The 26,797-nt window shown below is 30.6% G+C and overlaps 5 protein-coding genes across 7 annotated transcripts; all 5 read right to left on the bottom strand.

Annotated features, from left to right (window-relative positions):
* Positions 1–1,829: 1,829 nt before the first annotated feature.
* Positions 1,830–3,483, bottom strand: LOC101213407. The gene is made up of 4 exons (XM_004134448.3): positions 3,188–3,483; positions 3,059–3,110; positions 2,889–2,956; positions 1,830–2,628 (listed from the first exon to the last, which is right to left on the bottom strand). The coding sequence occupies exons 1-4, from the start codon at positions 3,311–3,313 to the stop codon at positions 2,071–2,073; spliced, it is 804 nt and encodes a 267-aa protein (XP_004134496.2). The 5' UTR covers positions 3,314–3,483; the 3' UTR covers positions 1,830–2,070.
* A 7,805-nt stretch (positions 3,484–11,288) lies between these two features.
* LOC101208045 (ethylene-responsive transcription factor RAP2-3) lies at positions 11,289–13,144 on the bottom strand. Its single transcript, XM_004134180.3, has 2 exons — positions 12,840–13,144; positions 11,289–12,116 (listed from the first exon to the last, which is right to left on the bottom strand). The coding sequence occupies exons 1-2, from the start codon at positions 13,036–13,038 to the stop codon at positions 11,638–11,640; spliced, it is 678 nt and encodes a 225-aa protein (XP_004134228.1). The 5' UTR covers positions 13,039–13,144; the 3' UTR covers positions 11,289–11,637.
* A 2,461-nt stretch (positions 13,145–15,605) lies between these two features.
* On the bottom strand, positions 15,606–18,920 carry LOC101207802 (LIM domain-containing protein A). Of its 3 annotated transcripts, none has more exons than XM_031882882.1 (3): positions 17,288–18,920; positions 16,557–16,732; positions 15,606–16,124 (listed from the first exon to the last, which is right to left on the bottom strand). In XM_031882882.1, exons 1-2 carry the CDS (start codon positions 18,605–18,607, stop codon positions 16,559–16,561), a joined length of 1,494 nt encoding a protein of 497 aa, XP_031738742.1. In that variant the 5' UTR covers positions 18,608–18,920; the 3' UTR covers positions 15,606–16,124; positions 16,557–16,558. The 3 variants fall into 3 exon arrangements, with proteins under 3 accessions (XP_031738742.1, XP_031738743.1, XP_004134227.1); XM_031882883.1 differs by lacking the exon at positions 15,606–16,124 and having other exon boundaries at positions 16,304–16,732; positions 17,288–18,529; positions 18,685–18,920; XM_004134179.3 differs by lacking the exon at positions 15,606–16,124 and having other exon boundaries at positions 16,304–16,732.
* Positions 18,921–19,483: 563 nt separating this feature from the next.
* On the bottom strand, positions 19,484–22,587 carry LOC101213162 (exopolygalacturonase). Its single transcript, XM_004134447.2, has 5 exons — positions 22,386–22,587; positions 21,331–21,645; positions 20,956–21,245; positions 20,644–20,872; positions 19,484–19,947 (listed from the first exon to the last, which is right to left on the bottom strand). The coding sequence occupies exons 1-5, from the start codon at positions 22,578–22,580 to the stop codon at positions 19,699–19,701; spliced, it is 1,278 nt and encodes a 425-aa protein (XP_004134495.1). The 5' UTR covers positions 22,581–22,587; the 3' UTR covers positions 19,484–19,698.
* Positions 22,588–24,403: 1,816 nt separating this feature from the next.
* Positions 24,404–26,512, bottom strand: LOC101212922 (exopolygalacturonase). The gene is made up of 5 exons (XM_004134446.3): positions 26,160–26,512; positions 25,775–26,089; positions 25,257–25,546; positions 24,936–25,164; positions 24,404–24,828 (listed from the first exon to the last, which is right to left on the bottom strand). The coding sequence occupies exons 1-5, from the start codon at positions 26,364–26,366 to the stop codon at positions 24,595–24,597; spliced, it is 1,275 nt and encodes a 424-aa protein (XP_004134494.1). The 5' UTR covers positions 26,367–26,512; the 3' UTR covers positions 24,404–24,594.
* Between the last annotated feature and the right edge of the window lie 285 nt (positions 26,513–26,797).

Genomic DNA, 26,797 nt, shown 5'->3' with positions numbered 1-26,797 from the left:
TGTATTTATCAAATTTCATACTTGGAATTACGTATTAGGCTTTCTAATTTGTTCATTCATTTTGCCTTAAATTCAATTGATTTGGTCACTGGTCATTCATTGATTGAGGGTTATTTTTACATTTTCGTGCAAACTCAAAAGTTAACCTTTTCTACGTGAACAATATAAGGTTTGTTTAATGATTTTGGAGTTAAAAAAAGGGAAAAAAAGTTTAAAATTTTTATTTTGTTCGAAATAAGAAAATATATTTGAGAAAAAATATGAATTTGTTTGGAAAAATAAATGATTTAACAAATTCATAATTATAATTAATGCAAAAAGTTTATTTGTAATTTTTGTTCGGTTTAAAAATACTACCTTCACTTTGATAATTGTATTTTTTTATCTCGGTTTTGGTGCATTTTTTGGTTTGTGTAATTTAAAAATAATAACTTTGGTCAACATACGTTAGTTTATTTCGATCTATATATTTTAAAAAATTGTTTGGTTTCATATTTTAAATTCATCGTTTTCTTCTCTTAAATTAAATAAAAATAGAAAGGAAGGGACTATTTTTCAGAAGAAGAAAAAAAAGCACCAAAACCAAAATAAAAAATACATTAAGAGGCAAAGTATCCTTAATAATTTCCATTTTAACCTTAAATCTTTGAAACTGTTGTAAATCAGTTCCAATGAAATAATGATTAAGGATTTAAAATACAACTAATTTTTAAACATTAAAATACATTAAATTTTGTGTCTTTCATTTTAAGAAAAAAATCTTCAGTGATATAGAATAAAACAATTTTAAAGTTAAAAGGATGAAATTTAACATTTCAAAAGAGTAGTTTAAGTATTTTTGTGTTTTAAAATGACCTATCCTTAGATTTTGTATATTTGTTATCTAACTTTTTAACCATGTTTTCAAAGTAGTTTGTTTTAGGAAATGACTTACAAATTAAAGAACATACAAAGTAATGTAAAAAAACTTAATTTAAAAAGAAAAAAGCAAAATAATTACTAAACAAATCTTAACCACTGATTTTTTTTTTTTTTGTTAAAGTGCAGCACATGGGGATCAATATTTCCTTATTTTACAAAACATTCTTGTAAGAGCATGAATCCCAATCTCTTTATAGAGTATTTTTGGCACATGTTTTTGATACAAATTTGAAGAAACCATGAGACATTCAAATCATTTTGGATTGTTACCATACTTTATAAGGTTTTCAACCAACAACCCAAAATGGTAAATGTAAAATTTCTTTAAGTTGTTAATTTAAGTGAAATGAAAATATAAAAAGTTATAGATAAGTAACCAAAATCTAATTACTTCCAATTTTCTTCTTCTCCTTTTTTTTTTTTTTGTCCTATTTTCATCTTTCAATTTTTCTACCAACGTTAAGAACAAAATAGAAAAGACATGCCCAAACAATAAAAGAAATTGAGTAACCACAAGGTTATTATTTCATCATCATTGTTCTAAAAGAATTAACATTTGAATGGGTATATTAATTTTCAAAAATAAAATGATAATGAAAGAAAAACTATATTTATTTAAGGGTTCAACTGTTTGATATATAGACATGTTTTAATCCTGAAAACAAAAGATTAAGAAAATGAAGAATGATGGAATTTGAGTTTGATGATCAAGTTGGTGAGAAAATACCCCACATTCCTCAACTCAGCCTTTCACTCCAATACACTTTTATCAAACTTTACCATCACATTGACTTGACCCATTAGAAATCTCCATCATTAAACACTGTGAACACATTACAACAATAGTATATATTTTTCTAAAATAATAATAATAAATCTCTATGATTAAACTAAAAACAAAACCCAAGTTCCAAAAAGAAAACTTGTTACCCACTTTCTTTATTAAAGATTTGAACTAATCATATTACATTTAGAAAGAATTGTTATTCGAAAGTGTTTCACTTTCCCTCCAATTCAAAAAACAGAGGGAATTTTGCTTTAATTTGAAAAATAAATAATAAAACTTTTGAAAGAATTAGAATTTATTTAAATTTCCCCAGAAAAGAAGAAAAAAAATGGCAATGAATGGATATGGAAGTCAGCTGAGTTTCACCAATGTGATGATTTGTTAACATTTGAATAAACAAAAGCAGATTGTTTCTGTAAAAGGAAACTTTCTGATCTATTACTACTAATTTCAAACACTGGATATTCACACTTCCCTCTACCTTGTTCATACTTCAATGCATTTCCACTTCTAAAACATCGAAAACTCTGCGGTTTTGGGTGGATTCTTGTTCGGAAATGAGGGTAGCCTTGACAAACATAGTCAGAAGGATTGAAGATTGGGGTTTCTTTGTAGTTTCTGTGATGAAACATACTGCAACCAGGTGGATTGAATAATGAAGTTTCTGTAGTTGTTGAAGAATTATTAGCTCTTAAACAATACTCAATCACATTAGCTTCTTCTCTCAATCTCTCCTTCACATCTCTCAAACCTCTTCCATGAATGTTGTTGTGAAAACTCCCTAATACATTCAAAGCATTCAAGTTTGTAGCAGAGGTGTAATTTCTATAAGGGATTGTGTTACAATCAGCGCAAAACTTGTCCTTCCTATCCAAATCAAATGCCCTTCTCTTCACATTATCACTTAAACAACCATATCCCTACAAACACAAAACACAAACACAAACAATCCCTCATTTCCCACTCACATTTCTCAAGATTTTGCATTAAACTCAAGAACACAAAGTTTCATTATAACATTCACGAGTAGTACATGACAACAGAATTTAAATGAAAGAAAACACAGCAATGGGTGGCCATGGAAAAACCTCTAGAAAGCAAAATGAAAAAAAAAAAGAAAATGTAGAACAGATAAATAGGACAGGAAGTTGGGTTTCAAAGAAAATGAATGGAATCGAACCTCAGAGACAAGCTTGAAGGCGATTTCTGCCTTGGGGTGTGAGTTTTTATCTGGATGAAGTTGGAGAGCTGCAAATCAAAAGCACATTCATGATTGAAAAACAAAAACAAAAACAAAACGAAATGACAATAGTGAGAAATAAGAAAAGAAAAAAATAAAACGAAACCCACCAAGCTTAAGATATCGGCTACGAATGAAATCGATTGGAGCGTCTTGTTGGACCTATGAGAATGTATTAAGAGAGAAGGGAAGAAAATAAAGAAACCCCACAAGAGAAAAAGGGGAAGAAAAAAACGTACCCCAAAAAGGCGATACCAATCGATGAAAGGAGGGGAGAAAAGGCGGTGAGGGCAAGAAACTGTAAGGGAAGAGAAGGAGGAGATTTCAGAGGCTAAATGGGATTTGAAATCAGAGTGAGGACCCATCAAGATTAAGAGAGAAATGGTGAAATGAGGGAATTTGTGTTTGTTTGTTGTGTTCAGGTGGATGAGAATTGATATTGAAGAAGAAGATGGAGGCAGTTAAGAGGTGAGAGGGAAAAAGGAGAAGGAAGGGCCAACACTTGCGGGGTAGACTTAGATAATATATCATTTCTTTTCATTTGAAAGTGGATTCAGTTGGTATATGGTATTATGGCATTATCGTATTGTGGTAATATGGAATGAATACAAAACAATTCAATAATTAACTCCAAAACGAGTATACCTTAGTTAATCATAATTAACACGTCTTATCTCTCTTAAGCTACGAGTTTAAACCTCCATCCTCCCATTTATATCTATAGAGCTTTAGCTAATATAATCTCATTGGCTCAAATAACCCCAAATCCAAGGATTCTATTCATCTAAAAGTTTTTCAATAACATGATTTTTAGCCTTCAATTTTGAATGAATCACTTATCATTATAAAAACGTTAAACATTAGAAGAGATTAGGTATGTTTAAACTCTAGGGGGCTATTTAAAGATTCTTTTATGTATTGATTTGTTTGTTTGCATAGTTGGAAAGACACACAAATATATATAGAATGAGTTATTTTTTTAGTTGAAATGAAGTTTGTATAAGATAAATATATGGATTTTCATTAATCAAGTTGAAATTGTTTTGAAATTAACGTTAAATTTATCTCTGTAATTTATGGGGAATGTAATTTAAGAAGTTTAAAATGAAAGGAAAAAGGAAAAGGCCCAAATGGAGATAAGAGGGTTTTGGGGTATGTGGGCATGTGGGGGTGAGAAAGACAAACCCCAAATATCCTTTTTGTTTGTACCAATGAACGAATAAGAATGGAGGGAAAGTGAGAATGTGGGTTTAGGTTTTATAGCAAATTCCTCTGTATAACAATTCACTTTTGGCCATACCAAAATTCTCTTTACATTTGGACTAAACATTTCCACCTTCCACAAAACACATGAGACTTTTGATTCTCCAATTGTGTGAAATACACTTTCTTTTTTTGAGTTTGTAGCCAAATGGATAATCAAATTTTACCAAACATACAAAACAAAAAAGATGAAATATGCAACTATCCAAACACATGTGAGCTCTTGCTCGGTATTCTTGTTCAAAGAAGAGATAATTAAGAGCAACAATAAATGATTGTTATCATGTATATACCACCCCCACAGTGTGATTCATAACATTGTGCTCTAACAAAATAGGTCTGCATCTGAAATAATTCACAAGTATGGTCACATCTATTGGTGAAGGGAAATAGGGAGGATGCAAAATATTATTGTTTAAGAAGCTTATATTAAACTTTTCACCCAATAGTTTGAGATTTAAAATTTTAATATCGAAAGATAGTATCTATGAATTTTTAATTTAAGATTTGTAGGAAACAATAATGAAATAACACAAGCAAATTATTGACCATTTCATGCAACAATTACAATGTAATATGTTATACAACAAGAATTTCAAAAAATAGTGAGATGAGATAGCCAAGTCTATAAACTAAAATAACAAAAGAAAAACTCGAATATCTTGTAGAGATTTAATTGACAATTAAGATACGAACGTTTATAAAATGTTATTCTAGAATCAATTATCTACTTTGCAGAAACTAAAATTATATCACAACAAGCGTCTCAATAGGATACAACGACTAATTTCGGTAGAACAACTACTCGGAACTACTTAAATCTTAGATATTTGAAAAAAGTCTAACACAACTCTTATAAATTGAAATGAAGTTGAGAGACTGCTTATTTATAAGTCAATCACTATCTTTCACAACATAATGAAACCCAATAAAATTGTTAGTTTGGATAGGAGGAAGCTCAATCTGAATCTAAATGGATGGGACGACATAGAATAGATAGATGAAATAGTATTAGAGGTTGATGGAAGAAAGAGAAATGATATGAAAAATATAGAATAAGTGAGTGTAGGTAGAGCATAGTATAATATAAAGGGTAGCAATAAATTGATTAGGTAGCAACTAATTAAAACCCAAAAAGAAGAAGAAGAGGTGAAGGAAAAGAAAAGTGAATATATATTCATATTATGATATGATATGATGACCCACAAACAATAATAGGCAATTGAAATAAGAAGGTGAAAAGAGGGAGAAGAGATGGTGAAATTGAAAGAAACCAACAAAACAATGTCTAATATTTTTATTTGTTAAAGAAAAGAACAATGTCCAAAGATGTGTTTTAGAAGAAATTTAGGGTCCACAGTGAGTTGAAAGTATTGATTGCTGAATAATTGTGTGCAACTCATTTCCTTTGGAGACTTTATGTTTCAATTTTAATATATCACACCATTTGTTACAAATTCAAGTCTGGTAGGAGGGAGGGAGGTGAATTTAAATTCAAATTGATAACACAAATCCCATTGGTATATATATATATAGGTGGGGAGGAGGTTTTAAATTTTAATAATGGAGTAATAATTTTGATGTGAATTCAATTATTATTGTTTTGGAGCAATTGAAGGGAGATTGGATTTGAATGCAGATTATAAAATGCTTTTAATTCGTTGGAGAGAGTGGGGAATTGGATTGCAAAATTTGTCCATTTCCCAAAATTCATCACTGTATTATTGTATTCAAACTAATACAATACAACTTTGTTAGATATTTGATGTTGACTACTCACTCAATAGCTTTCTAAATTTTTATTTTTGTGTCTTTTAACTCCAAATATAAATTTATTAAGGGTATTGTTACAAATAAGAATAGTTTAGATGTTGCTTTTTTCTTTTTCTTTTTCTTTTTTTAAAGAAAAATTCTCAACAAACCATCTACCTTCCCATCATTATTTAAGATCAAGTATATTTAATTGTAGAGTTATCCTTAACTACATTCAAATTTTGAAACATAAAGTAGATTAATAATTTCACAGTTAATTGAATTAATCACTAATATTACGTGGTAATTGCATTTAAAAAAAAAAGTTAATTGAGGTTTAACTAATAATACTTAAAAATAAAGATTTTTTTATAAGTCGTTAATATTATATCGAAGTTTAGTGGATGAATCAAAATTTAAAGAAGTAATAACGTTAGGTTGTTTATTTGAATGTTTCATGGATTTCTTTTTTTCATTATTTAATGTTTCATGGATTTATTTTTTTCATTATTTAATGTTTTATGGATTTCTATTTTTCAGTATAATGAAACTAACATCATCCGATATTGAATCAATAAAAATCTATTTGACCGTATCAAAAATCTGAATTTTAAAATTGATTTTTACTTATTTGAACTCTCTACAATTTAATTTAAAAACAAAATCGGATTTTTAAAAACTATTTTTTTTGTTTGTTTTGAAATTCAATTTGGTTTTAAAAAATGCAATAAATATTTTTAAAAATAATTTTCAAAAGTTAAAATTGAGTTTGTTGTTAAATTAAAATAAACAAGATAATATCTATGATATTATACTATTCGAATTTTTTTTTAAAGAAAACAAAACATCATTTTTTAAAAATAAAATTCCATATATTCAATTATAAAAGAATAGTTAAATACAATTTGTCATAAAACATAAGAGTTATTTATTTCATAACCATTCAAGTTAATACATTATTAATAAATGAGAGTATAAATAAATTGGGTTTAGGTTAGGAAGATTTTTTAAACCAATCAAATTAAACTCAAACAATTTACAAATATTAAAATATCTGTTATTTTAAAATTCGTTCTATTGGGTTTGTTTAAATATCCCTATGCATAATTACGATAATTTAATAAAGTTTAATTCGTAAGATTTTAAGTTTACTGGTTCCATTTTAAGAGAATCAATAGAATAAAAAAGACGACACGGAAGGGTGGAGTCGGAAGAAAATAGTAAAAGGATTAAAAAATGAGGATAATTAATAAAGCCCCGACCGAGAAAGTCAGGGGCTTCCAAAAATTGACGGGCAAGCCCCCACCGAAAGTAGGGTGGGTGCTCGCTCGCGCACGAGTACCGTGTGTTCGTATTGGTAGGTGTCGGCACGACTCGTCGTCTCTATACGATCATTGACAAGTCGCCTTTCACCCCCTGACAGGTCGGGTTACTCTTAACCTCCCTCTATTACTTGCTATTTATACTTCTCCTTTCACCTTTCTTCCATTCTGCTTTCCGATGTGGGATTCCAATTGCTTCATCTCTTTCTACAATTGGGCCTAAAATAAAGCCCGTTTTGGCATCTTCTATTCTATACCTTTCTCCCGGCCCACATTTGCTTTCATATTCGAACCCTAGTGGACAATCAATTCAATTTGATGTCCAACAATCTATGCACATCAATTTGTTGCTCAAACAAATACAGTTATATAATGTGTTAACAATTAATGGGTGTTATTTGAATTTATAGTTCATATCATGTTAATAAAGGTAAAGTGAAAATTGAAACTTTGATTTTCGCCCATGAACCAAATTTGTATGAGCCATTTGAGGTGAATTGGTTATTGTAATAACGTGTCTTTAGTGTATATTGTTTTAGTTTAGGTAGGATATAGAAAACAATGTAACAAAGATAGAAATAAAAAATAAATAAATGATAGTGCACTATCTAATATTATATTCTTCAAAAGTACATAGTACATTTGTCATATAGTAGTAAATATATACGTACATAAATTGACATACATATATACATACATAAATCGACATACACACACACACATGAACACTAAAGATATTACATAAATACATACACTAAAGAAATAGGAGAACTTATAAGTAGCAAACTTAGACATTTGGTCAAATTAGAAGAGAGGAGAGGGTGGGAAAATGTTTGACAATTGCATAGAAAAGTAATTGATTAGTGAAGTAGTAGTAAGACCTAATAATTTGGTGGGTTTCCGTCTCAAAATTGGTCACTAAAGATAGCGAAAGGCATATGGGTTTTTTCTTTCACAGCATACCATGTGGAGAAAATAAAGAGACATTCCTCAGCAAAGTCCAACACCTTGAAATTTTGCTTCAAACCAGGGTAGCCAAAAGAGAAAATTATGGTAAATGCCTAACATTGTGCACACTTAAATTTGCTTCCCTCTTTCTTCAAAAGTTTTTCAAACATTATTCGATTTTTTTGTTCCGTTTCTCTTCAAAAGTTTTATATCAACTGAGATATGGTGTAAAGTGGAGCTATGGCAATATTAAAAAACCCTAAGTTTGATCCATCTAGTGTGTTGATTCTCATTAACTACTTCAAGCATTTCTTTAATTTGAAAAGCCTCCAAAAAACAAAAACAAAAAAATTACATTTAAAATGGTAATGAGTACTATCGTTAAAACTTGAAAACACAGTGTAGGGTTGGAATTTTGTAGGTTAAGATTTAGAAAGGAAAGAAATGGAGTTTGGTGAGAGTGTTTGGAACCCACAGTTTTAAGTTTAAGTTGAAGAGGTGAAAGGGAGGTTTGGTTTTGCATTAATTGGTTTCCAATGCATAAATATTATTTAAAAACATCTCATCCCCAACACGTTTTAATATTGCTTTTACAAATTAAAGCTCTCTATTGGACTCTCTATTCTCATGCATCTTTTCTCCTTTCCATCTGTCTTACTAATAATATACCTTTTTAATCTTTCAAGTGCTTTTTCTTACAACAAAAAAGAAAAGAAAATAAATTATTGTGTCATATTTTGTTGAGAAAATTACTTAAATAATTTTTTTTAGAAGAAAGAGATTATATTGTTGTATACAATGATGCATCTCACCTATTTAATTCTTTTTATATTTATGATGAGGGAAAATTACATGAAAATTGGTATATTTTTTTACCTAATTAATTTCTCTCACACATTTTTTCTCAACTATACTAACCTTTTTCACTCACATTAACTTTTCATTATCCACACTTTCTATCACTAACTTCTCACATTATTATTTTAATATTTTCTAATAATTACGTTCCTAAGTTTTAACACAAATATTAAAAGAGCAAACGTTACTCTAAAAAGTTATAATGAACTTCAAGTGTTCTAATAGGAGTCGTCCTAATTATTACACTTTAAATTTGCATGTGCTTATTCTAGTTAAATTCTCTTTTATGTTCAATAGCTTAGGAGTGGAAAAAAGAATAGTGGTACAAAAACTTTTAAAAGAGTATTTTTGTAATTTAGATCGTGTTCAAATTTGTGTCATTGTAATAATTTTCTCGTATGTGAGTTTCTTTTTTGGTAGGTCATATATTTTGTCTTATTCTACAGTATTTCATGTAAAATAGAAAATTATTTTAAATAACAAAATTGTATAAAAATATTTATAAAATATTACAAAATTTCAAATTTTATAAATGGTAAAGTATCCGGGATTATCATTAATATAATATAGAATTTAGCTACGTTTTGTAAAATATTTTTTTTCATTTTACTATATTTAAAAATATTATTTTTTCTCGTAAAAAAAACAAATTCAAATTTTATTCGAAAAGAAAAACAAAAAATCGGAATTTATTCGTTAAGAAAATCTCTTGATAAATTTTGCAACGAATATATATCTTTAAATCTTTACTAAACTTCTGACATTTTTAGAACCTTATTTCCAAAATCTCTTTTATACTTCTATGCATTTGTCGTATTTTAATTTATTTATTTATTCGATTTTTAGAGCATGAAAAGTATTTACTACAAACTTCCTTTTTACTAATATATAAATCTGCCTAGTTCAATTTGTGTCTGCTTTACTTCCTTTAAAATACTTAAATTCTTAATATTTGTATCATATTCTTTTACAAATTTTTTTAGAAAGGTGGAATCACACCCTTCACCTAAAAAAATTTAATGAATGTCAATTTTAAGGATGATAATTAAAAAATATCATCATCTTAAACAAAAAAAAAATTAAAATTAAAATAGTTATTGGTTATAGCAAAATTTTAGATTCTATAACTATCTATCAATGTACTGATAGAAACATATTAGTGTCTAGCAATATCTATTATATTGATAAAATCTAAAAAGTTTGCTAGTAAATATTTTGTCAAATTTGTTATTTTCAATCATTTCCTTTAAAAATATAGCTATATTTAAAAAAATTGTAAATTTAACAAAGACTATCAACTATATACTTCTATTGTTATGGATAGACCAATAATATTTGCAATATAGTCTATGTCGTTCATAGACCTTGATAAAATTTACTATATTATGGTCCCAGTTTATAATATCAGTATGTTGACTTGAAATATTTCTTTAAAAAATATATTTTTTTGAAAAAGAATATAGTTGGTCAAATAAATTTTGGCTAAACAATTTATAAGACCTTAATCACAACTATTAAAGCACCAACAGAAGAAAAAGTTGAATAACCAAACGCATAAATGAAGTATAAAATATAAAATATACCATAATATATATACATTGAATTGGCATAAGGTAAGGTTGATATTCCCATAATCAAATTGAATCAACCAAAGTTAAATTATATGGAATAGAAGTATATTTTTTTCTCTTTTGTGTGTGCCAATTTAATTTTTAATTTGAAAATCGGACGATCAAATCTCAAACTCCAAACTACTATCAATGTTGAATCAAAACCTAACTCGGAAAATATTCTAAATTTTTTTCAATAAAATCACTATTTATAGTTTGACATTATTCATAAGGGAATACAGCTAATAGAAATTTGTCACTTTCATGAATTTTCTAATCGTAATCTCCTTTTTAAGTGAGGCAAAAAGATTAGGTTAATTAATTAATTAAATCCTCAAGCAGCTGCTGGTGTGACGTAATGGTGGTGAGGTTCATGAACCAAATTATAAATCCATCCCCCACTTGCATTTACATTATTAAACATTACTAATATATAAATGTTGATATACATAAATCCAATCATTGTTAATTAATTGGGTTAATATATGTATATATATAATCTATTTGTTTTTGCTTTTGGGTCATTATCAAATTATTAAATCATTTTCAAAATCTAACGCTAATAACGACAACACATCACAGAAACATACCCAAAATGCTTAAACATTATTTATATAAACTTTTGTATGATTCCACAATACACAAAGGTGATAAACACACTTTACTATATTATAATTAAACCAAAATATAGACCCAAAACCCAACTTCAAAGGAAGAACTAAATCTCTTCCTTATATATTAACAAAAGTTGGGATTTAAAAAAAGACTAAACAATATACTTACCTCCTACTAAATGATTATAAGTAAAAATCTTCAAACTGATTGCACCTGTTCAAATTTCAACTTATCAAATTTTTAACGGTGTTAATAAAAGATTCTTACTTACTTGTAAAGATGATGAGGTAAGTATTAATGTTTTATTTTGGGTATTTGAAATTAGAGTTGGAGGTTTTGTTGTTGACATGCGAGAAGGTCATCAACCCACCAAAGGTCTGCTGTGGGTTCGACTGGTGGCGAGGGGTCGAGACCGAGGAATGATTCCAAGGTTGAGATTTGGTGTTTGAGTTCGACATCAATGGGGGTGGAGGTGGTCGGGAGCTGTTGTTGTGGCGGTGAGGGTGGTAGAGATAACGGTACTGATAACAATGGTGGTGATGGGAGTGGGGGCGGGAAGTTGAGTTTGGCCTTTTTACCTCTGATTCTTATGGCGGCTTGATCATAGGCTCGAGCAGCTTCTTCAGGAGTGTTGTAGGTGCCAAGCCAAACACGTAGGCCCTTTCGTGGGTCTCGAATCTCGGCGGCCCATTTTCCCCATGGACGCTGCCTGATCCCTCTGTATTTGCTTTTTCTAACCTTTTGAGGCTTCTTCATTTCACCTCTTCCTACTTCATTCCCTTCTACTTTCTCTTTTTTCACTAAAAACATTTAACATTAACAATACCCAATTACTACTAGTTTACTATCATTTCTCATCACAAAACAAAACACACGAACTACTAAGTTTACTTTTTCTTTAAGCTTGCAATTAAACAATCCATTCACCTCAGTTTCTCAAAAGCTTATTTTTGTTTTCTGAAATTTGGTTATAACGCTTTCATTTTAATATACAAATCTTGTTGTAAAAAATTGAGAGAATTATAAGCTTAATTCTAGAAAAAAAACAAAATAGAATCTTAAATTTTTTCTCATTTTTTAAAACTCAATTGATGTGAAAGAGTCACTTTTTTCATTAAACTATTGATTTGTCAACCAGATGATATATAGTTTTGGGCTTGTCATTGATTTAACATAGTAAAAGATGGCTCAAACTCCTAAAGTCATTTCTTTTCCAATTGTTATTGATTTATGCCTGCGAGACCTTCTATAAATTTTCATTATAACAAAATTTAGCTAAACAGTATTGAAGATATACAGACACACACACACACACACACACACACATACATATTTTATTTGTTAATTAAGTTAATTCCTACAAAGTTTATGCATCCTTAAAATTAATAAGTTCAACTTTTTGAGTTCTTCTACAATAGTTTCACTACAAGTTAGAGGTTGAATAATCAATTAAATGAAAAATGGATTTTAGAAAGTAATTAAGGAGGGGGAGGGGAGGGGAGTTCAGAATCAGAGTAGTGTACCTTGAGAGAGTTGTTTGGGAATATTATTGTCGACAACATTGGGAGAAGTAGTGTTGTTGAAGGGGTAGTTTTGGGTCTGGGTGATGAGGTCAAGACCGAGGAGGTCGGAGAAGGTGGTGTCGAGGTCAGGCCAAAGGAGGTTGTCGACGACAACGGGGTTTGGTTCGACGTAATCGGAGATGATAGCTCCGCCGCACATGGTGGGTGGTTGAAGTGAAAGAGGAGAGAGAACAAAAAGAATAAGAAATTGAGAAAAGGAGGAGTGTGGCGAAGAGAAGAATGAAAATGAAAGTGAAAGGAAAGAGAGATTTATAATAGAAGAAAAGAGGAGATGACGGTTATAACGTAAAAGGAAGTTACCAACAATCTGACAAATACTCATCTGATTTTTTTACCATTTTTTCTTTTTTTCTTTCTTTTCTTTCTTTATTTTTAAAATTTGTCCGTTTTTTTTTCCCTTTTCTTTTTCTAATTTTTTATCTTTATTGAATTAAAAAAAAAAAAACATTATTGTCCTTTGACATAAAATATGCTAAATATTCATTTTTTTGATATTAGTGTTTATTAATTAATTTAAAAAGTTATAATTAATTGAGTTTTATTATTTTTTTCATCAGCTTTAGTATTTAATTTAAATTTTTATTTAGTCATTCAAATAAATGATTGAAAATCAATGTTTGAAAGAACAAATTTCTTAAATATTGAAAAATATAATGAAGTTTAGAATTGATTTAGTGAAGTTTTAAGAACATATATTAACTACTTTTTTTTTGTATTTTTGTTGTTGTTATTTAATTCAACAATATTGGATAAAAATGTGAAGAATATTTGATAGTCAGAAAATAAATATGGGTATAAATATCTAACCACTTAACAAAAGATATATATACTAAGTAATTAAGTATATTGGTTCAAATTGTAAATTATTGGAAATTTCATCTTGATCATTAGTAACTTTCATTTGCTTGGTAATTCATGTTCTTCTCACGTCCTTATATCCTAAATTACTCTGTTTAATTGCCGTTTCATTTGATCCTTTATTCACGATCATTCTTCCTTCCTTTAATTTACATTTGTCCTTTCTTTCCATCCTTCTTTTTTCCCTATTTCCTGCTTACCTTTGCTCTTTATCTCATTCGGTCTTTGTAACATTTTTCAATAAAGTCATCTCTTCAACTGAAAATTATTTGTTTCAAGTTCACATTAATTGTGTAACTTCGTGTCAACGTAAATATAACTCAATTGATATAAAATATCTAAGTACTCAATCAAAAAGCCAAAATAGTTTGCATACATCCTACGTTTATATGAAAAAAGCATCTATTAAAATGTAGTATAAAATAAAGTTTTGTTGTTGACGACATAAAAGTGAGTATGATAAACTGATCCAACCAACCAAAACCAATAGAATCAAAAGCAATCAGTTGGTATTCGTCAGAGAACATTTTTTAAAAATAATTTTAAAGATTTAAACTGATTCAAACTAGACGGTTTATACTCATATAATGGGTAGAGTCAGTTTGAACTTTTACTGGATCGACTAATTGGTTGATTCGATCACGGTTTAATTGAATATCAATTATGATCAACAACACAAATTAACTATTAAATCATTTTTTAAAATCTACTCAATTGAAATTAGTTCAAACGTAATTAAAATCATTCTTGAAGAAATTCGTGCTCCAAATTTTTTTACTTTTTTTTTAAACTACGGAACGGGAAGTTAATATTACAATATGTTTAACGTTTAAGGTTAAAATTTTTGAAAACTTATTCGAACTTAAAGTAAGAGTTGAGAGAAGTAAAAGTTTTATTTATTTTGAAGCTATTAAAAAGGAATTTTTTTTCCCCCTTCGGTGGGATGTATTGGGCGGAGCCCATGGGCCGAACGATTGTCCAGTTTTCACTTTATTCCATAATTAAGGGTAACGTTCTATTTATGGAACTGATTTATTTATTTTTAAGTAAGGGGTAACGCTTTAATTGATGTTTGATTAATTTAATTAATTTGTATATACAATTAAGAATTGTAACGCAAATTTAAATGCTATGATGCAAAGGATAACCCCCAAATTTCCTCTATTTTTGGTCCCTAATTACAACTTTACCACAGTCCCTTTACTCATTTCGGCCCTTATTTTCTGAATGCTTTGTGCTTTCTTGGTTGTTATTCATTAATATGTATATATGTCAATTTAACTATGTTTATTTTTATATTTTAGAAACATAGAAGATATATCGATATTAACGAATAAAAAAATTGATAAAAGAGTTTGAGAAAGTGGTATTGTAATTGAAAAGAAGGGAGAAAATTTTGTGTAATTTCAACTATGGGTGTTTGTTATGGATAAAATATCTTCCTTCTATTTCCCTTTTTTTTTTCTCTTCAAATTTTAGAAAACACAAAAGAAGGATCTTCAGCACTTCAATTTCTTCGTTCTCTATTTATTCTGGAACAAAATTGATATTTGATGTCTGATATGTTTTGTTAGAATTTGAGAGGTAGACTGTACTTTGATTATCACAAATATTACTGTTTGCAATGACGCCTTCCAACCCAGAATGTTGTTATCAATTAAGCATGAACTACAACTATATATTAGTAAAAGATTTAGATATCATCATTTATAAGATTTCAAATATGAACTCTTAACTGTTTTAATAAGTCATATAAGTTGTTGAGGAACTTTTTAAAAAAAATTTAGATCTATGTATCCATTATATATCAATGCCAGTCCTCAATAATAGACCCTTGCTAACAAAAAGTAAAGTTAAAATACTTGTGCTATAGAAATCGACAACCAAGAGAAAGAAAAAGCAATAAGAAACACAATTTGATGTCCTAACCAAATCCTTAGTTTCCACCTCTATCTCAAAAAATACCTCAAAAAATTCAAGTTCAAGTGAAATGTCCTTCACTTGAATCAAAAGAAACAATATTCCTTCTATCAAAGGAGAACCTTGGCTGGAATAGACTAAAGAAGAATCCATTCTCCTCACTTTGTTTTTTCTTTTCCTTGAATAAATTAAATAAGATGGCTGATGCCTTTGTTTAAAATAAGAGCATAAAGCCATTAGCCATCTTATGTATCCCCATATACATTATACATGAAAAGAAAACCTGACTATTTGATGGGTTAAGGTTAATGTAGTTATAACCTTGTTTGGGAGATTTGGTCTTGCAGTTGATAAAAGTCTTTGTTTCAGATTTTAGATCCTCAATAGTTCTTGTTCATTGAAGACCTCCAATGACCACCAAGCTACCAACCACCAAGATCAAATCTCCTAAACAGCATCATAAACTCTATTAACCAAATAGTATCCAAGTCCTGTTATAGCTCAATTAATCAAAGAATCCTAAAATTGTGTTAAAATTTGAACATGTTTTCATTACTAACATAACTCTCTTTTTATCTGATGTTAACAGCCATCTAAAGCGGCCCAATTCAAACAACAGCAAAAAGGATATGAAAAGCAATTGAATATATTGAATTTTCATGGCCATCGTACAAGAACACAGATTTTTTTTTCTTTGTGTCATAAACAATACAAGTACGTAATGTATTTTGAAAGCATCACAAGGGACGGGGGCACACATACAAAACAAAACCATGTAATCAAAAAATGGTCATTCCACCACCACATTTAGATAGCATGAGAGAAACCAGTGTGATTCTATATTCAAGAAATTTCATCAGACAAAATTGTGATAAGAACCTTTACTCTGCCATCTTAGTCAACCGGTGAATTGTGCTTCTTGCAACTCTGTTACCTGGATCGATCTTCAGGACAGCCCTCAGGTCTTCGGCTCCAAGTTTGTACTTCTCCATACTTTCATATAGAAGTGCACGCTGAACGAGAACAGCAACATTTGCATCGTCCTGATCCAATACCTGCACAGCACAGCAGGATAAGGCTTCCTACAAGTGCTCTACAGTTACAAATATTTCCCTCTTTAGGGGGTGGGTGGAATGACAGAGGACATGAGACTAGGTAGAATAATTTTATCTAAAGGAAAAACCAAACAATGGACACCAATAATCTAAGAGTTATTTGCTAACTACTCCAGTCAGCTAACCATGCTATAAAACATCAGCACCCAGTTTTTCCCCCTTCCTCCATCAAACAATCTCTACAAAAGTGAAAACTTGAGTCACAACATGGTTGCTAACACCAATGAATACCGAGACCCACCAAAGAAAAACCTGTTACATTTTTCCCCCTTTTATAAGAACCAAGTCATGATTGCTGCAAGCAAACAAAGGACTACTCCAAACTTCCTACCACCTAATGCTACTATTATTTGGACCATGAATTCAAGTTTGTTGATACAAACATAGTTCCCAAGTTAATAGATTTCAAAGCTAATATGGTACCTGGACCTAAGAGGAGTGAGACAAAGGGTGCATTAGCAAATATTTAATTACAAGAGAATTTGAATTTTTTACCATTGTACAATCAACCACAGCTTTCTTATATTCCCCAACTTCTTTGTAGCACGAAGCTCGGGTCGACAAAACTTCAACTATGGCAGCACTGTTACCAGTTTTCTCAAAAAGAATGACAGCCCAAGAAAGCCACTTAATAGCATCGGCATATTGCCCCTGCCTGTAGACATCAACTCCCTTGTTCTTTGCAGAAGAAGCTGTCACCCCTGCGGGAGGTGGTGGAAGTCCTTCAATCTCAGTTGTTGAACCACCCACGTCATGACCACCTCCCCCAAAGTCCGAATCCAATCCCCAATCATCGGCATCCAATGATTGGGATGCTCCAGGTGTGCCAGATGCCAAGGGAGGACCTTCAGCTGGGGCTTTGGATGAGCTAAACAACATATCAAGTGGATCACTGGCTGTGGTCTGAACAGTATCTTGAACCTTGGAATGAAAATTGGTAGGCATTCCAAAATCACCCATGTTTATGCCAGAATTAAAACTCGATCCCTTGAAATCAACTCCATTGGTGCTTGATCTGCTTGAAGGAAATGTCGTAGCGCTTGGATTAGAAGCATTCTGGAAATCCCCAAATGAGTCCTCGCTTGATTTGATATTTTGATTCTTAGTAGTTGAATTCAGATTCCCAGATGATTTAGATCCAAAGTCAACTAAAGAACCAAAGGGATCTTTGGTAGAGCTTGTCTTACCACCGCCGATGGTTGAACTCATGCTTGGACCTCCGAGATTGGGAGTCTTGATATTGGTGGTATTACTCTGATTACTTTTCCCGTTATTGTAATTGCTAAGATTCTCAAAACTCCAATTTCCACTATTTTTACTCGGATTACTACTGGATTTAGGCAAGGAATCGTTCATATTTCCCATCGAAAACGAATTTCTATTCAATGCGGCACCGGAAGACACCGAAGCCGGACCCACATTCTTCAATGGAGTATTAGAATTGCTCTTACCCGATCCCAAGGCAGAACCGACCAAATCGCCGAACAGATTCGGATTCTTTTCAGCAATTCCAATACCCGTCGTGGAAGCGGAAGTTGCCTTGGAACCCCAGGTCTTCCCAAATATATCACCAACCATGGAAGCAGGGGAATTGGACAAGTTAGGACGAGCAGCCTGATTCATGGCGGGCTGATGCGTCCAGGAGGGCTTGTTAGGCTGCCAGGCGGGCCTCGTGGGGGTAGAAGAGTAGGAGGAAGCAGAGGGAGTGTAAGATGAATAGGATGGGGTTTTGTTTTTCTGATCGTTGAGTGATTTGGAGCCAGAAGATCCGAGTCCCAGATCAAAGTCGAAATTCTTCCCGAAATTAGAATTCATGGCTTGTTGAATTGAAATCCCCAGATAAAGAATAAAATCAAAAATTAAAAAGGGATCTACCCTTTTAAAAAACGTACCTAAACCGGAAAAGGAGAGGAGATGATAGATCCGACGACGGCAGCGCAAAGCAGGGTTGCTCCAAAGAGACTCTCGTGAATCTGAGCTCTCTCTGGTGCTTTCAAGCTTTACCGACCTTGACTCCCTGCCGGTCAATATTTAGTTCATCGGTTCTTTTTTCTTTCTTTTTTTTCTTTTAGGTAAATAACCTAAAATAATATTTTATTAGTTCCTTTTTCTTTTATTAAAAAGCATAATTTTTGTAATTGAAATATTTATTACTTAGCTATCAATAATATTTTATTTTTGTCATTTTCAATTAAATGTATCATTCATTTCTCTCTTTTATTCGTCTCATATTTTTCACTTTTACTTTCTCTTCTTATTTATCTATTTCTTTTTCTATTTTTTTTTTATAACTTTTAATTCTTTCAATAGTGTATTAATTGTTACCCTTTTCAAACATACTTTTAGTATAATTTACCATACCAAAAATATGGAGAATGGTTTAATTACCATACCTATTGAATGCAAACGGTAGATTTTCAATTTTCGCTTCCATAAAATATATATTTTCAAGATTTTCAATTCAATTTCTCAACCTAACAACTACTTTACATCGTTGCTTTCATAAACTAATTGCACAACAAAATCATAGTGGTTACTTTTGACCATGTATATTAGTGAAGCCTAATCTAAAGACAATAAATTATTTTATTTAACATCATCAATAGTTTGAACGTTGACGCAATACCTTGATTTTAATTAGAGAATCAATTATAAATTACATAAATTCGACAAAATTAGAGAGGAAGAAGATAAAACTGAAAGACTCATAGCTCTTATTCCTCTTATAATCTCATTTTGTATTTCATGCAAATTTAACATTTTTGGAAATACAATAATATAATACAAAATATAGCCAAAAATGTAACCTTAACTCACCTTAACTTGGTTTGGAGGGGTTATAATTAGATGAAAATAATTGAATAAGCCCCTAATGGTAATGGGTAATGTAATTGAGTGAATGAAGGCTAAAATGTTGAATTAAAAATGGTGAAAGAATTGAGAGCACCCTTGAAATTGAAGTTGCCAGTTACATCACCTTCTTCTTCATCTTCATCATCATCCGATTGGTGATTAATGGAAGTGAGATTAATGTAAGAAAGACGAATGTTCTCACATGCCTTGGTTGAGCTGCACTTCATGTTAATTGCAAACTCAGAGTTGTAAGTTCCACTTATATTTCTTATGTTGATATCACTCAGCTTCACACTTGATGACTGTTCATCAAATAAACAAGAGAGAGTTTGTAAGTAGTTTTGAAGAAAAAAACATACCCTTCATAATGTTTTCCCAAAAATGTTGTTTTCATTTATTCTTTCTTAATAATCAAATTCTTCAATTGTTTTTCTATAATGACTTTTTAACTTTTTATCGTGTGAACTACAGTTTTAAACATTTTTAACTTGTTCATTGTTTGTTACCATTTTTAAATGTTTAAAGCAATAAAAAGTATTTATTTATTTTTAAGATGTTTTACTTTTTATCAAATTACTAACCTAACATGCTCATAATTTAGGATAAATTATCCAAAGGAACATTTCACAAATTAAGGCTTTATTTGTTAACATTTTTGTTTTAAATTTTCAGTCTACCAAATTGATGACTATATTCTTTCCATTTATTTATCATAGTTTTCATCTATTTTAAAAATATATTTAAATTTTTAGTAAATAAGAAGAAAAAAACTTGGATATGACTTTTAAAAATATTATAAAAATGTAATAGTAATAATAATAAATAAATAAAAAAAAAAAAACTCAGCAATAGAAGTAGTAAAGACTAACAAACGTGATTAGGTACTTGAGACAATTTTGAAAACTGTTTACATAATTAAATTCAAAATTGAATCGGGAGTATATGTATAAGTAGTAGTTTAAAGTAGTGAGATAAATACAAATTATATAACTATCTACCTCTCGTGAGTCACAAGAACTGTTAGGACAATATTGTTGATCTATGATAATGGGATTTGAGACATTGATCATCACAATGTTTTGAAATGTCAAATTGGTAGCATTGCTAGCATGATCTCCTGGCCATGTTTTTACCCTCACTCCATTTTGAGTCCCACTTATGGTACAATTCTCCACCCATATTCCTCTCACATCATTCTCCATTTTGTACCTCCCTAAACTCCCGATACTGCATTACATGAATATATAATACTTTCAAATTTCAATAATTTTAAAAACTTCTACTCTTACATTTAATAGGTATATATATACCTGATTCCATGTCCTGGGCCACATGTAACATTAGAAACCAACACGTTCACGCTACCAGGTCCAATGGAAACACAATCATCACCAACACCGATTTTTGAGTTTGTGATGCTGATGTTGGTAGATTGGCTGATATGGAATCCATCAGTGTTTTGACTATACCAAGGAGCTGTGATATTGAATCCAGAAAGATGAATATTGTCACACTGATGGATGGAGACATGAAACGCCTTGCTGTCCACTAGGTTTATACTACTCACTGTCCCATTCAACACATTGCTTAGCTTCAAAGACTGCACCGTTATGAACACTTAAAATTTGAGTTGTGTATTAATTAGTACATAATTTTTTAATAGCAATGTTTACACACACACTTACAATGGCAAACATGGCACAAGTCATTGCATGACGACAGCGGGAACCGGAGGACCAGGTTTGGGCGCCCCGGCCGTCGAGGGTGGATAAGTGGCCGGCAGTGAGGGAGAGGCGGCGGAGGGAATCGAAGTGGATCCAAACGTCGGCGGTGAGATTGGTGGGAGCAATCAAAGTGCCTAAAATGAGGACTTTAGGAGAGAGGTCATTGAAACATGGCCCTGAAAATGTAACTTGGTCAACGAAGTAATTCCCCTCCGGTATTAACAGCATCGACCCTCCTTGGTGATAACATGCATCTTCCCACGCCGCCATCAATGCCTATCAACTTTCAATTTCATTACTTTTTGTATATAACTTGTGTTCATCAATCAAATTTAATTATATTCATATATATTTCAATCACAAGTTGATGGGTTATTTCTAACTCTTTTTTCCCTTTAAATATATCTATTTATAAACATAATAACTACATTAATATAGTCCTTAGCAGTTATCCCTATTCTAACTATTTTATTTATTTTTTTTAGTTTTTAAAATTTAATTTTCTCTCTATTTTTTATAATTATTTTTTTCTAATAACAATCTTTTATTTCAAATTTTTACTTGATCTTTTTAACTTAATTCTTGTTTCATTTTAGATTTTTTAGGGACACTTTTGACTTATACATTAATTAGTTTGGTACAATTTATTCCTTAATCCCACAATCAGTTTTCTACGTTACTTCTAAAGTCAAACTTATTTGGTTCAATTAACTTAAAGATTGCAAGTTGAAACTCCACTCTTAATTAGAAATAAAATACTAATATTTTTCAATTTTCAAATGAAGTTTATTCTAAATAACAAAATTTCTCACACATTTATAAATAAATTAATAACAAAATTTGTGTCTATTAAGATATAGATAATATAGAAGTTTTGGAGATATATTTTATAAATATTTTAGTTCAAATAACTCATTTGGAATAGTACTTTCCAAAAAAGGTAAATAGAAATTGTTCATAAATTAATCACCATAATTTAAAAGAAAAAAAAGAGAGCCGAGAGGAAACGAAATTACCAAGCTGTTGTTCGTCTTCCCATCAGCAACTCCCCCATAATCATTTACATCAAAAACACGCAATCCACTCCAAGGATCTCCCACGGGGGGCTCCGCCGGGTAGGACGGCGGAAGAGCTATATCAAATCCATCGGCGGCAGATAAAGTAATGGCCAGAAGAGAAGAGAATAATGAAAGTGATGAAATTAGCTTCATGACGTTAATGAAATTCTCGACTGCACTAAAATGGCGTAGATTGACAATTTATAATTTCATGAATTTGGGGGTTAATTATTTTAACTGAAGTAAGTACGATTAATTAATTGGAGTTAGGTCTGTCTTTTTTTCCTTCCTCGATTTATCATAACTAATTCAATTAAGGTCGTATTTAATTTAATTTTTCGTTTTTAATCTCTTTAATTGAGTTTTTTTGAGCCGTTTTCCTTACATATTTGACTTTAATTTTTAGTACAATCTCTCCATTATTTATTTTTGACTCAAATTCGTTTATTTTTAAGTTTCTTCCAATTTATGAACTTTTCAACCATTACAAATGTAATTGTTTAAATTTTTATAATTGTATTAAAATTTATATTTCAATACATTTCATTGTTTATAGAAAAAACAATTTAGACAATGGATTAAAATTGTGTTTGGGAATCATAATTTATATCCTCTAATCCGATATTTAAAGAAAACTAGACGTACATTATGTATAATTTTTGTTATACCATAAACGTGGGGATTTCTTGTAAAGGGGAAGAAAGAAGGGAATGATCATTTGGGAGAGACTCAATTATAATGTGGTATAATTTAGTTCCTCAAAATTTCTGTTATAATCAATGTGAAAATTTGAAAACATTCAGAAATTGTCATAAATTTCATATACAAAAAACCTCCTCTTTTTTCAAAAAAATAAAAAAAAATGAAAACCTCTTTACTTTTGAAAAATTATTGAAAATAGCAAATATGCTATGTATATACAAAAAAAAAAAAATTATTAGATTCTACAAGTCTAATACTTCGTTAGTATTTTGGTTCACTAACCTATAGTTTAAAATGTCTCTTTACTTTTTTTATACTTATAAAATATTTTACAAAATATTTACACTTCATACAATAATAAAATATTTACACTTCATATAATAACGTATGAATAATATCAAGTTTAATAAATTTTGTCTTTCTAAATATCACAATTATATTCAAAATAATTAAGAAAATAGTAATATTTTTAAAAGTTACAAATATAACAAAATATGTTAAAGTCTATAAATGAATAAATGATAGAAGTGTTGCAAATATTTATCGGTAGACTGTATCTACCAGCAATAAAAATCTATCCCGATAAATTATGTAATATTTGTAATTTAAAAAAATATTATTATATATTTAATAAATATTCTTAAAATTGCAACGAATTATAACTACTCTTTATTTTATAAATGATAAATGGTTTGTTATTTTTTTTTTATTTTTGCAAAAACTTCTTAATTATTTAGATCGTTAATCATCTTCCTAAATTGATATCGCAAAAATTGTCATAAACTTTGTTAATTAAAAATTTTCAGTTTCGGAAAAAGAAAAAAAGAAGAGGCATATTCTTTTACATTCGTAAGACGGTAAGAGTTTCACTTTTTCAAACACTTGTATAACTTCGAAGACTTAATTTTTACAATAAAAGTTTGATAGTATAATTGTTTCCACAAAGTGATTTTTGCACCATGTCTTTTAACGATTTCTTGAACTAAGAAACTTTTTATAGTTGTTTCACGATTCTATAATCACGTTTTAAATTGTATTTTTATTGAATTTAAATTATAATAAAGTTGATGGCATATCAATAGAGTTAATAGTGTAGTATAAATTAGAAACAAACACATAACTTCACTACATATTTTTTATATCTGTGTTTAAAATCAAAGTAATGACGACAATATAACAATAAAAACTAACAGATACGCAAATACAACTTTTGGTTTTGTAGATTATTCAGTATAAGAAACAATAAAATTAATTAATATACTTCAAAAGAGAGATGATTTTCAAAATATTTTTTTGCATTTAAATTAAATTGAGAAGCATCAAACCATTGTAACATGCTTCATGAATCTTGCAAGGTTACAGATTAAGCTTCATCGATACATAAAAAGGACCCAAAAAAAAAAAAAAAGAAAAAAAATTATCAAAAAAAAACAAACAAACTTCAGCTGCAGCTTGAAGATGATGATCATTTGCAAGGAGGTGGAAATTGAAGGCCTCTGTAACCTACTTTTGCATTGCTACATTTAGCACTAAATGGTAATTCTTTATTTGGAGGGCCACTATATTTCAAATTTATATTAAACATCTCGATGTTTTGACAAGGGAATTGCTTACTGCACTTCAGTTGAACTGCTACTGGAGAGATTGATGATCCTTTCACATTTATGTAATGAACATCACTGATTTTCACTCGTGATGGCTGTGTTGAGTAAACGGTTAAACAACAACATTACGTTAGTTAGTACATAATGAGTTGGGAAATATATATATATATTCAGAAATCGAAGACGAAAAACAAAAACGAACCGGTCTTTGGCAATTGGTTTTTGAGCAGCTGTATTCTTGGTCTATGAGGATGGGATTCTTGACATTGACCATATTGATGTCTTGGAATAGTATGCCTGATGCAGCACTTGGGGGTGAATCTGGCCATGTTTTGATTCTAAGTCCATTGTCCGTGCTTAGTAATGTGCAGTTCTTCACGACAATACCGCGTACGTCCTCCTCGTTTGGGTACTTTCCGAGGCTACCCACACTGCCATAGTAGACACCATAAATTAAACAGGGCAAAAGCAGAAAGCAGAAGCATTTCCGTAGCTGAACAAGTTTTTGAGATGTGGGAGTTACCTGATACCGTGTCCTGGACCGCAGGTGATTTTGTTGATGGCGACATTCATTGATCCTCGACCGAGAGAGATGCAATCGTCACCGGTGGCAATGACAGATCTCGATATTTTGATATTGTTGGAGCGGCTGAGATGTATGCCATCAGTGTTTGGACTGTCTTCTGGGGCTGTTAAGTGCAGTTTTCTTAGCCTAACATTCTCACAGTTCGTGACGAACATATGAAACCCTTTGCTGTTGACGGAACTAATGCCTTTCACAAGCCCATGTGTGATGTTATTGAGTTTTAAATTCTATGAGAAGGAAAAAAAAGAACGTGAACTCGAAGTTGGAAACAAATTATAGGAACCATAATGTGACTGTCAGCTTTATACGGTTGGATATAAAAGATACAAACTGATATAGTAACTTCGTATTCACATCCAGCCGATGTTAAAGAGACAACCATATCGTGGCAAAAAAATAAATAAATAAAAAACCACCCGAAAAATCATTAATGTGATGAAAGGGTAAGTACTTACAACAGGGAGTTTCTGGCAATTAGGATTCATACCACAATCATTGTATTCCCAAACAGCACTACCTTGTCCATCTAAAGCACCTCTGCCAGTGACAATCAAACCATTGATCTTCTCAAACAATATCCATTCATCCGAGAAGTAATTGCTAATGTCGACGCCTCCTTTCAACGTTGCATCAATTTGAACGATGATAGGACTTGTAGAAGCACATGGCCCAGCAAATGCAATTTGATTGATCAAAAAAGTACCACGAGGAATAACAACTCTTGCAGCTCCCTTGGAGTGACATGCTGCTACCCATGTCTTCATAAAACTCTACAAAAACAACAAAAAAAATCATTAGTTCATAAAAACAACAGCAAAAACATTCTGAATAATCAATCACCTCACTGTTGTCTGTTTTGCCATCAGGTTTGGCACCAAAACTCAGCACATTAAACACTGTTTCCTTTCTATGTTTAATGTCCTTCCCTAAATTGACATTTAGAAAGGGGTCCGGCGAGATCGGCCCGGCGAGCAACTTGGCGTCAACAGCAACCAATGCTACTAATAGCAAGGTAAGAAGAATAAGTTGTTTGAAAACAGAACTCATTGAAATTTATAAGAGATGAAAAGAAAAAGAAAGAAATTAATTAATGGGGTTGGTTTATTGAGATAAATTAGAAACAAAGCCTCCAAGGGGAGGCCAGGGAAGTAAAAGGAGAAATGATGAAGTGTGGATTTATGAGGTTTGGTGGATTTGTAGGCTCTTTTAAAGGGGAGAAAAAGAATTGAAAGCACAAAGAATGTGTATAGAATTAAATTAAAATTGGTGGCATTCCTTTAAATTTGGGGATAAACAAAATGTGTTTTTGTGAAGAATAAGGCAAGTTTTTCTCTACCAACTCTTCTATAAAAAGATTGGTTCTTTTAGAGACATTTCTTTTGTTGATTGTTAACCCAATATTGTGTGGGTTCAGAGAAGAACTCGCCTCACCAGATACCAATTAACTAATTTATTTCACATTAGTTTATATCCCCTTA

This window comes from Cucumis sativus, chromosome 3 (assembly GCF_000004075.3).
Source record: "Cucumis sativus cultivar 9930 chromosome 3, Cucumber_9930_V3, whole genome shotgun sequence".
In the NCBI taxonomy this organism is placed as follows: domain Eukaryota; kingdom Viridiplantae; phylum Streptophyta; class Magnoliopsida; order Cucurbitales; family Cucurbitaceae; genus Cucumis; species Cucumis sativus.
Note: the sequence above shows the minus strand (reverse complement) of the source record. Positions and strands in the feature narration are given on the sequence as shown.